Here is a 16,017-nt window from a genome sequence, read left to right as displayed (position 1 = left end):
GCCGTACATGTTCATATCCTTGAAGATGTATCATGAGGGTGTTGCAACCTAGAAGACACAAATTTGACTAACAAGTTATAAGTACATGAGTCAAAAATTAATGATACAAAAAGTAAAAACCTTTTGATCAATCCAAGAAGATTTGTTAATAGCAAGGCAAAACATATTCTCACTGAGTAATTGTTTCTGTATTTTTATTTGTTTGCTATGTTGAGCTCTAAAATATGCATAAAAATGATCCTTTGTGATGTAGGAGGTTAAATGTTCAGCTGCTAGCCGAAAGTTTGATGGTTAATATATAAAAAAATAAAGTTTTGGGAACTCTGGTGGCCTAGTGGCAAGAAGCTGCACTGCAATCCCAGAGGTATGCGGTTCAAATCCACTAGATGCTCTGCAGGAGAAGGAGGGGCAGTCTCTTCCTGTACCAGTCAGATCCAATTTAACGGTACACACACACACAAAATAATAAAATTTTTTTTTAAAGTTTTATGGTTCCAGTCTACTTCGACATCAGAAGAAAGGTCCATTAAATTACTTCTAAAAATTTAGCCACTGAAATTTTATGGAGAACAATTCTACTTTGACACCATAAATCAGAATCAATTCCAAACATGGAGATGGAAAAATTGACAATACAGTGATTCATAAATGACAGTATCTTAAATCAGAAAATTAGTAGTGGAGGTAAAAAGGAAAATTTTGTGATAATGTTTGGCAGTAAAACTGTCATAACTTAGTGATTGTTTTCTACAAATGTTCTCGAAAAAGAAAAAATCAGAGTGAATTCCCTTTCTTTTAGAAACCTCTATACATGTGAATTCTCAAGTGCTTATGGGGGAGTTTGTGATGTTTAATAGGAAATTAGCTCCTTGGGTGGCATACACTTTTGACCTTGACTACTAGCCTAGGGATTGATGATATAGACCTACCCAGCTGTGCCAGAAATGCAGGTCCGAGTGATCTGACTACGATCACAGCAACCAAACACTTATGGGGAAAATTCTGCAGTGTAATACATGGGATTTTTATGAGCTATAGCCAAAAATGCTTTTTAGAGTTACTGAAAATTCTGGTTTACCTTATTCATGAAAAAGCATGCCAAGTTTTTACTATATGCACATCAAGAAAAGACAAACATTGCATTCAAGCAGCTCACAGCTTTTTAAATTTTTTTTTTCATTAAACTTTTTGAGTCTCATGAGAGATATGTTGACCTTTTTTTAATTGTGACAGTAATTACGTTCAGAGCATTTCTCTGGGCTCGATGGAGGCCAAAGAAGGAGAGTAGACCACAGGACCATTCTTTCCTTTCATCCTTAATAACGATTATTTAGATTCAGGAGCTTTTTCCTTCTTGAGGGTGTCATGATGTGTAATTTAAAAGTAAATGAAATGAAAATTGATGTGACAGTTTACAGAATCACCAGAGTTTGTCTGCGAGCATTTCTTTGCAGGCACTGCCCTGCCAACAAGTAACAGCAGTTAATATGTGACACAGAATCTCACAGCGTTACCGTTTCTATAGCTACAAAGAGAACATCATTTCTTATGTCCAATCATATCTCAGATGATTGATGAACTTCTGCAACTCTTAAAAGTATTCTTGGCCCTAAATCTTCTAAAAGAAGCTTCTTTATAAAAGCAGCTTAAGAGCGTCATGTTATAAAAGGGATAACAATAAAATTTTCTGTTTTCTCTCCAGAAAATTAGAAATCACTGAATATGCTTCCCCAAGCACAATTTTCATTTTCTACTTTATTGTTTAAATCTCAGTTTAGGCTTTTTGTAACTAAGACACATGCAGAAATGTATCTGGTCTGTTTTTTATTTACACAGTTCAAGAGTTTTCATTATGAATCATAAGGCTGTTAAAATCATTGTCCTACAAATTCTTTCCTAAATGCGAGTGATGTAGAGTCATCTTGGTCACTAAAAGCAACTGAATTAAATATGTTGTTGTTTGATGTCATAGAATTTAATATGACTCATAAGGATCCTATGTCTATCCTGTACCTTCCCCATAATCCCTGACATTCTTGAGCCTATTGCCATTTGCCATAGCCACTGTGTCAGTCCATCTGGTTGAAGGGCTTTCTCTTCTTCCTTGACTTGGCACCTTTCCAAGCATGCTGTCCCACTCCAAGGAATGGTTTCTCCTAGCAATTATTTATTGGTGACAGACTTTTTTAGATTATTCATATATCTCTTTTTAGAAGTTTGATTTTAAATTTTAAATGACCTCCACTGACTTTTCAGTGAGACCAAAATTTATATGTTTACAAAGATATGGAAAAACTTAACTTTTTAATGGAAACATTATATTTTATATCTAGTCAGTACTTCTAACAGATAAGATATTACAAGTTTATCTGAAAATTATGTAACCAAATTAAGATTAGTAAACCTTAGAATATACTGGGAAAATTCCAGTAGTTTGACATCTATATCTTATACATGAAAATGTCCACATATGTGTAGAATTGCAAATATATTTAACCTATAAAACCATTTGGTCAATAAGTAACTTGTCTGTGCCCCAGGCACTGTGCTAGCCTCTCTGACCTAAAGTAGATTAATAAATAAATCCAGTCTGTACAAAGCCCTCAAGAAGACATTATAGATATAACAATGAAGAGATGGGCTGAGCTTGGATGTTCCTTTACTGCCACCCACTTAATAAAAAACAGATGTGTGGATGAGGAGGTGGAAGGGTTGCTGGATTGAGGAGCAGGGAGTTGAACTCACATTTCCTAGTGATGCAAATGCGATAAGTTTCCTAGTTGAACAGAGGATTCTTCAGAAAAAACGACGTGCTTGTTCCGTCATAGAACTGATTTGATAGACATAAGCAAGTCAGAAATTGACTATCTAGAAGATGTATCTTAGGGCATGAAGCATGAAATTGCTGCCTGTTACACACTTTCACAAATGTAGTTAGTAAAATGAAAGTAGGTAGAAAATCCCACTATATATATGAACAAACTATAAAGTAAATGAAACATTATATATATAAATCACCACAATATGCATGAAGCACAATGTCTATGAATGATTAAAATATTAATAAAAAGTATAATAGAGGAAGACATTATAAACATTGATTTTAAAATAGAATTATTCTTCTTTTCAAGTGAATAGTTGGCCCTTCCTTTAGCCATTCAAATAAGGATGAGGGAGCTAATAAATTGAAACAAAGGCCTGTAGTAGATAGTATTGTCACATTAGTTATACAAAATGCTTTATCCATAATATATAGATTTTGAAGTTTGCAAATTGCTTTCAAGTTATGTATTTCATCTTAATAATATTTAAGTTAGATCAGTCAAGTATTCAAAATCTCATTTAATAGTAATTGAACAGAAACATAAAGTACTTATATAAATTTACTCTCTTGCATGAACTGATGAGATCAAATTCTATTTTGGCTAAGAATATTGAGTATACCTTGGAATTCCAAAAAAATGAACACATCGGTTTTGGAAGAGCACTCTTTAGAAGCAAGGATGATAAGACTTTTTCTCATTGATTTAGGACAATTGTTGGGAAAGACTAAACACTCAAAAAGACCATCACAGTTGTTTAAGCAGAGGCTCAGTATAAAGGAATGAAGCCCTCAATGACACTGATTGACAAAATACCAAAATAATTCAAACTACCAGTAGTAATGATGATTACTCAGGACCTGACAGTGTTTAAGGCCACTAGGTATTACCGCTGACTTGATAGCAATCAAAAATAACACTGGGTAAAATAAAATTTAAAAAAGTAATAATAATAAAAATTAATGGTAGAACTGAGAAATTATGTCATGGGGACACCAAAAGGAGTACTCATTACTTAGAACCCACAGTTTCTAAAATTTGGGAGCTCAATCTGTACTATTGTTGTTGTTGTTGATTGCTTTTGAGTTGAACATGACTCATAGTGACTGTATGAATAAAAGGCCTGAAGCCCCTCTATAACTATCGATATTTATCAAAATAATATGCCGGAGGCATATTGGTCTGTGTTTGGATTGGGTTATTGGTAATGCAGTCAGTATTGAAAGCTATATTATTTGAGGTTGGGCTATATTATTGTTTTGTTGTGTTTTTTGCCCCCCCCCACCCCAGTGGTTGTCAGTCAGCTTGGACTTTTGCCCTGGTCAACAGGACCCAAGAGTGACGCATGCATAGTCAAGAACATTTGCTAGGTGTGTTTTTAAAATAGTGATAGGTGATGTCTGCGGCTGGCCTTGAGGCAGCTGCTTGACAGTGGCTCCACTCTAGAAATTCAGTTTCTCCCTCTTGATGGGGGTCACTTAAGGATAAGTCTTGATTTGTGTTTGGTCTGTGTTTGGCTAAGGTGTTTCTTTAAAATTCCAGAATTTATTAATTATAAAAGTTATTAATGTAAGAATAACCATTCTTAAAGTGGTACAATAGTCATTTGTCTATTTGCTGCACTGAATAACTTGGAGCTGGCATTCAATGTACCATAGCTGTGTTAAATGACATGATGGTTAACAGATGATTTAGGTTTGAAACCAGATGGTTTCCAGATAGATTCAGGTTTGAAAGCAGGAGTGGCATCCACTTCCTAAACTAGATGCCTCTGGAAACTCTATAAACATAAACAAATGACATTAATTATAGAACAGAGTTCAGGATTTTGTTCATAGGGTTGCTATGAGTCATACTCAACTTGACGACACTTAAGCTAAGTGAGAAGAGTGTTGTTAAGTTTTAGAAGAACATTCTTTTACTTTGTACATTGCTCCTTGCCAATTTGCTGTACTGAGGAAACCTGGGTTTGCTCTGATGCTGAACCTTGTGTCACTGGGGTATCAAATACCATAATGGTTTTCAAATGTGGACAGTGTTTGGTGGAGCTCCCAGTTGTAGGACAGGCTTGGAAGCAGGAGTGGCATCCACAACCTAAACCACATGCCTATGGAAACTCTATGAACTTGGAGAAATGACAATAGTTATGGAAAGGCATTTGGTCTTTTGTTCATAAAGTCGCTATGAATCGTGTTCGATTCGACAGCAATCAACAACAACAACAACATAAGCAGAAAGATCTGATAAATGAAATTATGGCGTAAATGTGTTAATTCTTCTTTTTAGATGTAAATATAATCCAAATATTGTTAGGCAAATAAATGAGCCATTGAGTTTGTTTCATCTCTTAGTGACTTTTTTTTTTGGCGACAGAATAAAATATTACTAAAAATGGACCATTCCCAAAATAATTTCTGTATTTGAGTCCATTTTGAAACCATTATTTCCTTCTTTTTGAGCTTCATATGTCTTTCCTTAAAACAACCTTCACACCCAACATTGCAAACCACTCATTATTTTCTAAGTAATTACTCCTTACTTAATGAAGGTATAATCTTTTAATTTCCTTATTCACAATACCTGCCATGATGTCTTGAGTATAATAGATACTGAGTAATAATGAATTAATAATTTACTACACATAAATGTTGTTGTTGTTATTGTATGTCATCAAGTTGCCCGCAACTCATAATGACCCTTTGTACAATTCTGAACCCTGCTCTAACCTATGCCAACCTTATTGTCTCTGACACACCTACCCCCATTACCCGAGTCACTGAATCAATCCATCTCATTGAGGCTCTTCCTCTCTTGCACTGTCCATTCACCCTTCCAAGCATGATGTCCTTTCCCAAGAACTGGTCTCCTTCCTGGTCATGTGCTCAAAGTATGTGAGATAGCGAACTTCAAAATCCTTGCCTTGGAGGAACAACTTCATTTCATCCTATCCCATACAGAACTATTTGTTCTCTTGGTGGTCCATTGTATGTTCAATACTCTTCTCCAGCACCACAACTAAAAGGCATCAGTTCTTCTTTTGTCTTTCTTAGTTGTTGGCCGGTTCTTTGATGCATAGTGCGTAATTGTGAAGATTATGGTGACTTTAATACCTTGACCTACATCATTGCTCTTTAGCACTTTGGAAATATGCATATATGATTGTTGCTTTTGTTGTTATGTACCATAGAGTTAGAACAGACCAGAGTTGACCCTCCATTGGGTTTTCAGAGGCAGTTAATTGCATGGGTGGAGATTACTTACCCTTCTCATGAGGAACATCTGGTAGCTTCAAACTACGTGCCTTGGGACTGCAACAACACAGCTTCTTGCCATTAGGCTATCAAAGCTCCCTGTATATGTTTGTTGGGTATTTTCATCCCATATTAATAACTTGCCATAGTTCCCTTTATTTGCCTACCTGTTAAGTCTAGTAAGTCTAGGTGGATACAAAATAATACTTATTTTTTTTCTTCTTCTATCCACAGGATTACACTTTGACAATGTACTTTCAGCAAGCCTGGAGAGATAAGAGACTCTCTTATAATGTAATACCTTTAAACTTGACTCTGGACAATAGAGTAGCAGATCAACTGTGGGTGCCTGATACCTACTTCCTGAATGACAAGAAGTCATTTGTGCATGGAGTGACCGTCAAAAACCGAATGATCCGTCTGCATCCAGATGGGACTGTTCTTTATGGCCTCAGGTCTGTACAAATTTCAAAATTTAACTTTTCTAGAAAAAAAAATAATTTGTTTCTGTTATAAGGGAGCATTGGGCACACATTTAAGCTCCTTTTCCAATATGAGAGCTTATAGTAGCATGTGTGAAAAGGAACTAAGCACCAGATAAGACTGTTTATTCCTGAATTATCTTCTAACAGTCATGGCTGATCTGAAAGCTGCATTCTTTAAGGAGCAGTGAGAAATAATGTCAAAGCAGCTGAGATGCAAGCCTTCTTTAAAATAGAAACAAATATACATGAATGCTAAATGATTATTCAGACATGGCCGATGATCTCTTGTAAATTGTTCCTGGTCATGGTCAATGGTGAGAGGAGCCCTTCTGAGGCCCTCCCATCATCCAAGTGGCAATTAGACTTGCAAATAAATTTGTCTCATGTTATCATGTTATTAATAATGAATTTATAGTATTAAATGCACTGCTTATTTCAAGAAAGAATGTGATGCTATGTTATTTGGATGAGGAAGAATTAAAATAGTTTCTTCTTTTAAATTATGTCTGTGTTAGAAGCAATAGATGGCATTCTGAAATAAAGAAAATGAAATTTTGCTTCGAAACATTACAATTTTAAGAGTTTTCTCTGTGTCACAGGAAATTCTAAACTTTTCAGTATAGTTCCACACTATTTTAAATAGCACTGTGATAGTGTTACATGGCAGTGATAATGATAGGGCGGTTATTAGGTGCCTTGAAGTTGGTTCTGACCTGACCAATCATGGACCATTCTTAATGCGTTTGCTGCAATTGGATCCATTATTGCTACAACTGTGTCAATCATCCTATTGAGAGTTTTCTGCTTTTTCATTGACTTCTACTTTATCAAACATGATGACTTTCTCCAGGGACTGGTCCTACCTGATAACGTACCCAAAGTATATGAGAAAAAGTCTTGCCATCGTGGCAACTAAGGAGAACTCTTGTTTATTCCGTTTCTTCCACGAAAGGTTTATTTGTTTTTGGCCAGTTCATGTTATACATTTACTCAGCATTGTTATGGGCAGGCATTGTGCTGAGTGCTTTTATACTTGACCACAGTTATTCCTTATACTACCAGTGTAAGTTAGAGACTGTCACAATTTTTATTTTCAAATGGTGAAACAGCTTATGGAACTTAACCAAAGTTGAGAAATAAAGTGTGGAAATGGGGTTGGATCCCTCTTCCAAGTCTAGAACTAGAGCTCTTGACTATTGTACCAAGTTGCCTCTTACTCTGATGATGTTTTTCACATCAGATTTTATATATATATATATATTCCCTTATCAGTTGTTTTCAGTGCACCTGAATATTTTTATTTGTATGGAAATAAAAATAAGTTAACTATTGAGGAAGAGAAAGTGACAGAGGAGCAGAGAGAGCACATGCTTACCCTTTTTGCCAGACATTGGTGATAAATATAGGAATTAAACACAAGCACTGCTCACATGCTTCAGAAGATAAGGGGCAGAGTACTATACAGAGGACTATCGATATGCACAGAGGAGGCAGAAATTACTGTAAAAAGAAGAGTGTGCAGATATTCTTAAGATGGAGTTGAGGGGGGGAAGTTGGTTGGAAATAACTTCACTAAAGTTGTGTAGTAAAAAATATGAATGTAAAGATAATACTAGCAAATATACAATTCTGATCACTTGGAGTTGACTGCAAAACACATAGAATCACGAAGACCTATTTAGAGAGTGACCATGTGGCCAATACAAAGGAAAAAGAACGAGTTTCTACTACATATTTTGTTGAAGTCAAATGTGAAGAAATGCAAGAACTCTGAAGAAGGTAAAAAAGGAGATATAGGAAAAAATAGATTTGTCATTCTCCCTTGAAGGAGCATGGAGGACTGATAGCCAGTGAATTTTGATTAAACATCAGACTCAGTAGTGAATGTAGTTTGTTCTTGCGTTCTCTGTTCTTACATTTCTTATTCTTGCGTTCTGAATGCAAAGAATGCATCATTTTCTTCCTTGGTATTTTTTTATTAATCAGCACTAACAAAATATCCACCACATAAATATCTATTCAGAAAAGGTTGTAAAGAAACTTATTAATGCATGTGTGTAGAAATCAGTGGATGAGAAAAGCAGCATTCAACTAAACAGAACATTGTTGGACATAGAAAGAAAAGAAGTTATCAATATAAAAGATAGGTTGACACTTTTATCAAGGTGTTCTCATTCATTGCTAACAAGTCAGAACCAATGCATGACTGATCTCCAGCATGTTTGCAAAAGCTGTTGGTCAAAGAGGAGAAGACTGATTTTCTCATGTGGTGCCACCGGTGGATTTGAGCTATCAGAGAAGTGTCACCTTTGAGTTAGCAGCACAACTTCATACACTATGCCACTAGGGGATCTCGATCATGACATGATATTAGGCATATTTTAAAGAATGTAGTGAGTGTTGATTATTGTCTTTAATGCCAAACTGTGCCTTAATCATGGCAGTAGAAAAATCACTACTTGGTATCCCAATTTCCAGGAGAGCTGCTGACAAAATAAACAGGTTTCTGGAGCAAACCAGTTGCTGTTAGGTGCCATCAAGTCGAGTATGACCCTATGAACAAAAGACCTAAACCTATGCTGTGCCATCTGCATTAGTTCTGACACACTTGAGCCCATTGTTGAAGTCATGGTGTTAGTCTGTCTCTTGGAGAGTCTTTCTTTTTTGCTGTCCCTCCTCTTTTCCAAACATAATGCTTCTTTTTAAAGAATAACCTTTCCTAGAAACATGTCCAAAGTTTGTGAGATGAAGCTTCACTGTTCTTGTTCCTAAGCAGATTACGGGTTCACTTTTCCCAAGACAGATCTGCTTGTTCTTTTGGCACTCCATGGGATTCACAACTCTTCTCCAGTACCACAACTCAGTGCAGTCAGTTCTTCTTCTGTCATCCTGATTCATTATTTTGCTCTCCGATACATAACATATGACTCGTTTATATGACATGTATCAGGCATACCTTAGTATTCAGAGTGATAACATTCCTCCTCAATAATTTGGAGTGGCCCTAAAACAGGAGACTTGACCAATGCAATATGTCTAATTGGAAATAACAAGGATGTTGACTGTTAATGTATAGACTTAACATACCTAGCACACATAAAATGAACACTTCTTAACAATAGGATTATAAATGGCAATTGTTAGTTGAGGGGTTTTTGTCAGTGTGAATGTGAAATTGAGAAATGGATTTTTAGGAAATATATGAATGTGCATTCCCAGTTTTTAATGAAAAATACAGCAATTTGTTTTAGCTGTAAATGTAATGTGACCAGACATGCCCAAATATTCTCATTTTACTTCCAGGAGATAATTTGCAATGGCTAAGTGTTGAATATTCAATTAAGATAACCGTTGCCAAGATATTGATTCTGCCAATTTAGCTACACGTTGTGTCCCTAGTATTTTGTATTTCTGGTATCCAATTAAATTCTTACCATATGCTAATGTTAGATAATTGCTACCTTGAAACCACAAGTTAAATAGAAAAAATATTAATAGTTGGTGGTTCTCATTCATTGACAGGGTTAACATGTAGCCATCATATGTCAGAAACTTTACTAAAAATCTCATTTCATATTGGTAATTATTCTCCAGGAAGAAAGCAAGTATCATCACCAAAAGCTAAGAAATATGTGTATAAATTTACACAGCTACAATAAAATATAGAATAGCTTGCTAGTGTACAGACTTAGCTCTTTATAATCATTATGCCCAGTGAATATAAAATGAACTGCCAGGGTGTCTCATTGTAACCCTGTAGGGCAGATAGAACTATATACAGGATTTTTTAAGGCTATACATTATTATGGAAGTAGACTGCCTCACTTTTATTTCAGTGAAAGGCAGGTGGATTTAAACTCTTCAGTTTGCATGACAACTATATTCTTAAATACTGCACCATGTAGTCTCCTCACATCAGAATGAGTAATAGATATCACCAGAGTGCACAGAGGGGGGAAAAATAAAAAGGAGACAAATAAATGTTAAGTGGAACTGGTTTTCATTAGATCCATGTATCTAGGCTTGATTCTGATTGATAAAGTAAAATCTTAAAGAAAAAGAATAAGTAAATCTTCTATGCAAGGTGCTTTGGCATTCCTGGAACTTAACAAATAACATTGTTATAAAGGGTTTGATAGTAATCACTCTGAACAGGCCAGGTTTTCATCCTGAACAGTTTATGTTTAAAGACAACAGTTAATATTGAGATAGATGTAAAAGAACACTTGTCAGGATAAAACTATAAATATCAAGCAGTAATAAAAAATTTCAGTAAGTAAGAAAAGCTCTTGGAACTGCAGTTCATGTAACTAAGTCATTAGAGTTTTAATTTTGATCTTATTTGGATAGTAATAAAATTTGGATAATGTTTGGACAAGTTTTCTGTCAAGGATTTCTTTAAGGTCATGAGCAAGGATTTCAGTTTGAAGTCTAAACTGCACCATATCCAAGTCATGGTATTTTAAACTCTTTCATATGCATCTGAAAATTGGACAAAGACTGACAGAAGGATTGATGCTTTGAATTGTGGTGTTGGTGATGAGCTATAAAACTTTTCCTATATTACGATCATAATGTATATGGTTTATTGAATATAAAATATAGTTATAAAAATTGCTCTTTATCCTATCACTGAGATATGCACATTTACAGGTACCTTGTTTAATAGTCTTCTAGAAAATTTTTTTTTGTTTAAAAAATGCGTATCTCCACATTCAAGAAGTTCAGAGAACTGCAAACAGTGGGTTTTTCCCCCTTTTAGACTCTAAAGGAAAAGCATCAAGATGTACCATAGTCAAATTCTCCAAAATCAAAGCTAAAAGCAGCATGAGAAACACAAAGAGTCGCCTACAAAGGAGAACCATTTAGATTAAGTTCTGATTTCTCAGCAGAAACCATTCAAGCAAAAATAAAATGCAATAATGTACACAAATGGCTGAAAGAAAAGAGTTGCCAACCAAGGATCCTGTACCCAGAAAAACTGTCCATCAAATATTATGAAAATAAGACCAACTCTACAAGAAATTCTAAGAGCAGTCCTTCACACAGGAAAATGGATGGCTACAGTAACCAGAAACAACACAAACATCGTAAAAGCAAAATGGAAGTGAAAAACCTGGCCTATCAATAATCACATTTAATGTTGTTATGTTGTTGTTGTTATGTGCCGTTGAGTCGCCTGCGACCCATAGCAACCCTATGTACAGCAGCTCTGAACCCTACCCTGTCCTGAGCCAGTTTCACTAATTCTGACACATCAACCCCCGTTGCCCCAGTTACTGTACAATCCATCTCATCTGGGATCTTCCTCTCCTGCAATTTCCCTCCATCCTGCTAAGCATGATGTATTTTTCCAAGGACCGATCTTTCCTGGCCATGTGCCAAAGTATGTGAGACAGATCTTCAAAAATCCTAGACTCCAAGGAGAAAGTTGTTTTCACCCTCTTCAAGACAGACCTATTTCTTTTCTTTACAGTTTATGATATGTTCAAGATTCCTCTCCAGCACCATAATTTGAAGGCATCAGTTCTTCTGTCATTCTTAGTCATTGTCCATCTCTTTGATGCATATCAAAGCGATGCATATCAAAGATATTTGATGCATATTAAAGATATTTATTGCAAAGACCACGGCCTGGATGAAGCACACCTTAGTCTCTAGACTGACATCGTTATGTAGTATTATTATAAGATAAAGGACTTTCATGGTAATGCAGTGAGTAAAGGGCTTAGTTGCTAGCTCATTATCCTTTCTATAAGATGGCAAGGTGTAGAAATCTTCTAAAGAATTTACAGCCTTGGAGACCATAAGAGGCTGCTTTACTATGTCATGTAGAGTCACTATGAATGGCAGTGGAATGTAAATAAAAAGTTGTCACTTTAATAACAAAGAGGCAAAACACTGTATTGTCACATAATTTACGTTTTAGTTGTGTTGCTGTAGTCTCTCGTCTTCTTGTTCTCTCACCATCCACTGGTTAAATGTGTGGCTGTGGAAATGAAATGATGCTGATTTTATTAGGGCAGTCATTATGGAAGGAATAATTTCTGACTATTTCAGGAGTAACAGAACTATCTGAAAACACAGGTGCTTGTCTTCGATGTGAGGGACTAGGCCTTGATTTTAATAGCTGTCCACCCCCCACATAAGCCATTATATCAGAAACATGTCTTTTCTAATTAAGGGACCACATTCTTAAAAACTTTTCAAGAAGCAAAGAGCAAGTCAGTCCCTCTTGCAAGTTGTTCTGTCATCAGGAAATGGAAAAGGATAATGTTAGCTTGTGATAAATGTAGATAGCTGCATTATATGAAATATTTTTTCTTTCTCCACTCCTAAAGTCTTACCACAGGATATTAAGAAAATGAATAACCAAGTAGCCATCACACTCAAATGTAGGCTATCTATTATTAATATGATATAAATTTTTAACTTGGATTTCCTAATTTGTTTAATTTATTTTCATAGTTCATTTTTTTTTCAGGCAGAGCAACAAAGATCTAATTAATACCATCAGCCCTTCTAGGCAGAGTGTAAGATTGTACCATCTAGAATTTTCTAGTCTGTACAACAGGAGGTGGAATTTCCTGTTCTTTTCTAAAATATACTCTTAAAAAATGATGCAGAATAGATTTCTTTTTAAAAATTGCAGTAATTTTTGAGATAATTGTCTTTCCAAGTATTTTTAGTTTCTTTAAGACAGAAATAGAAACTGGTGGTCTATTCCAATTCTGTTTATGCTGCTCCTTAAAAGAGTCTCAGTTCAAACCTCTGAGATACTCAGAGAGAAAACCTGGAAATCCCCTCCTGTAAAGGATTAAAGCATTGTAGCCAAATCAGAATTGACTCAATGGTTGTTGTTGTTGCTGTTATGTGCCGTCGAGTCGCTTGTGACTCATAGCGACCCTATGTACAACAGCCCTAAACTCTGCTCTGTCCTGTGCCAAATGCACTGTCTCTGACACTCCATCCTGATTATCCCAGTCACTGAATCAATCCACCTCATAGAGGGCCTTCCTCTCCTGCGCTGTCCCTCCACCCTCCCAAGCATGATATCCTTCTCCAGGGACCGGTCTCTCCTCACAACATGTCCAAAGTGTGTTAGATGAAGCCTCAGAATCCTTGCCTCCAAGGAGCCACCTGGTTTAACCCTTTCCAGGACAAATCTGTTTGTTTTCCTAGCAGTCCATGGTATTCTCAATAGTCTTCTCCAACACCACAGCTCACAGGCATCAACTATCCTTCTATCCTCCTTGGTCATTGTCCACCTCTCTGATGCATAGCAAGTGATTGTGAAGACCATGGCCTGTATCAGATGCACCTTAGACTCCAGAGAGACACCATTGCTCTTCAGTACTTTGGAGAGGTCCCTAACAGCAGACTTTCCCATGACAATGCAACTTTCAATTTTCTGGCTGCTGGTGCCAAGACTGTTGACCGTGGAGCCAAGCAAACTGAAGCTGTGAACAATCTCAATCTCTTCACCATCCATCCTGATGCTGCCAATTGGTCCAGTGGTGAGAATCTTTGTCTTCTTGACATTGAGCCTCAATCCATATTGTAGGCTGCAGTCCTTGACCCTCTGCAGCAGGTGCTTCAGGTCCTCATCATTTTCAGCAAGCAGGGTTGTGTCATCTGCAATTGTAGTGGGTTTTAATTTTGGTTTATAAAACAAAATGGAGCCATGTTGGTATAGTAGTTTAAATTTTTGTCTACTGGAAGTTCTAATATTGAAAACCTCATGTGGCTCCATGGTACAAAGATGTGACAATTGGCTTTTGGAAAGAAAGATTTAAAACCTCTGTTTCAGTTTTTTGGCTCACAGACTTTCTCTGGGTTCTGATCAATTAGGAGTCAGTGGTTGAGTAAGTATTAGGACAAAACATATAGATTAAAAACAATCCGAAGTAATTTCTGACATATTTAAGTTCCTATTATTTTTGTTTGTTTAAGAGGAATGGAGACTCAGAAGATCATACATGACTGTGCCTAAGAACACAGACACTTAATGGTGGAGCTTAGGCTATATAGTCTAAACTCCAGACACTTAATTCTAGCTTTGATGTTGGTTTTGCTGGTAAATTTATTACTTGGTTACATGGCATCATTTTGATAGTCTGACATTTGCAAATAATTCAAATTATTGAACTGAAAAATGTTGTTGTTGATGTTGTTATTAAGTGTTGTCATGTTCCTTGTGACTCATAGAAACCCTACGTACAACAGCTCTGTACCCTTCTATATCATGTGCCAATCATATTGTCTCTTATTTACACCTCCACCCCCATTATTCTAGTCACAGAATCAATCCATCGATCTTCCTCTCTTGTGCTGTTCCTCTACCCTCCCAAGCATGACATCCCTCTTCAAGGACTGATCCCTCCTTACAACATGTCCCAAGTATGTCAAACAAAATTTCAGACTCTGCCTCGAAAGAGCAGCATGGTTTCACCCTCTCCAGGATGAGCCTGTTTGTTCTCCTAGCAGTCCTTGGTATATTCAACACTCTTCTCTAGCACCACAGCCTAAAGGCATCAATTCTCCTCCTATCAAACTAAAGAATAGCAGATTTGAAATAAAACCAAACACCATTCCTTGGATCCCGTAGATGAAGACTGTATTTTTAGCAAAAAAAATAATTCAGTATTAAATATGTTGAAATAAACTCCTGGGTTTCTAGGTAAAAACTATTCAAATTAGAAATGAAAGTCTGTCCATGCTCTTTCTTCTTAAGCAGTGCTGACTGGTCATTTTCCTGCAATCACTGTGTCTCTTTTACTGCCAGCTAGATGAATCTCTAGTTGTCCTCATGTCCATTCATTTTAGTGTGACGATACTTTGCCGTGGCAGCGCTGAAATGAAAGGTGTGAAAGGACTGCTGCAGCTAGATGAATGGCCAGAGACTCCTGGGATTTTAAAGCAGAGAAGAAACCAGCTGTGCTCCCATTAAAGATATGGATCAAGTATTGTGGGCCTAGAGAATGAGCACATTGGTGTCATTGAAGTAGACCGTGTCTGCAAAGAAGAAAAGGGTCAGAAACATTGATGATGACGTATTAGTCCTAGGCTTTTTAAGTGGACCTATATATAATGTGATATATATATATATATAATCACACTCACACACACCCCCACATACCACAGTCAGAGGTAATACTGCATATCCCTGATTTCATTACCAAGACCTCTAGGTCACAATAAAACTCTATGTTTGAAAACAAATTAGTATCTTAATTTTATTTTATATTATCTCTTAATTCAAGGTATTTCTTAAATGTATGCTAAAAGTTGTTACTGTTTTGTGTGTGTGTGTATATGTGTGCTGTGTATTTTAAGATTGTTGTTGTTGTTGTTGTTAAGTGCCATCGAGTCATTTGCGACTCATAGCGACCCTATGTACAACAGCCCTAAACTCTGCTCTATCCTGTGCCAATCGCACTGCCTCTGACACACCCATCA

At 36.3% G+C, this 16,017-nt stretch overlaps 1 protein-coding gene across 3 annotated transcripts in view; it reads left to right on the top strand.

Moving 5' to 3' along the window:
• GABRB2 (gamma-aminobutyric acid (GABA) A receptor, beta 2) overlaps positions 1 to 16,017 on the top strand; it is a 369,112-nt gene that overhangs the window by 122,119 nt on the left and 230,976 nt on the right. For all 3 annotated transcript variants that reach the window (XM_006897043.1, XM_006897044.1, XM_006897042.1), the window contains exon 4: positions 6,308 to 6,528. In XM_006897043.1, coding sequence (XP_006897105.1) covers positions 6,308 to 6,528 — 221 coding nt within the window. The remainder of the gene's footprint in view (positions 1 to 6,307; positions 6,529 to 16,017) is intronic.

This window comes from Elephantulus edwardii, unplaced genomic scaffold (assembly GCF_000299155.1).
Source record: "Elephantulus edwardii isolate Elephantulus edwardi_28Jun2011 unplaced genomic scaffold, EleEdw1.0 scaffold00197, whole genome shotgun sequence".
Classification (NCBI taxonomy): domain Eukaryota; kingdom Metazoa; phylum Chordata; class Mammalia; order Macroscelidea; family Macroscelididae; genus Elephantulus; species Elephantulus edwardii.
This window is presented reverse-complemented; position numbering and strand designations above follow the sequence as displayed.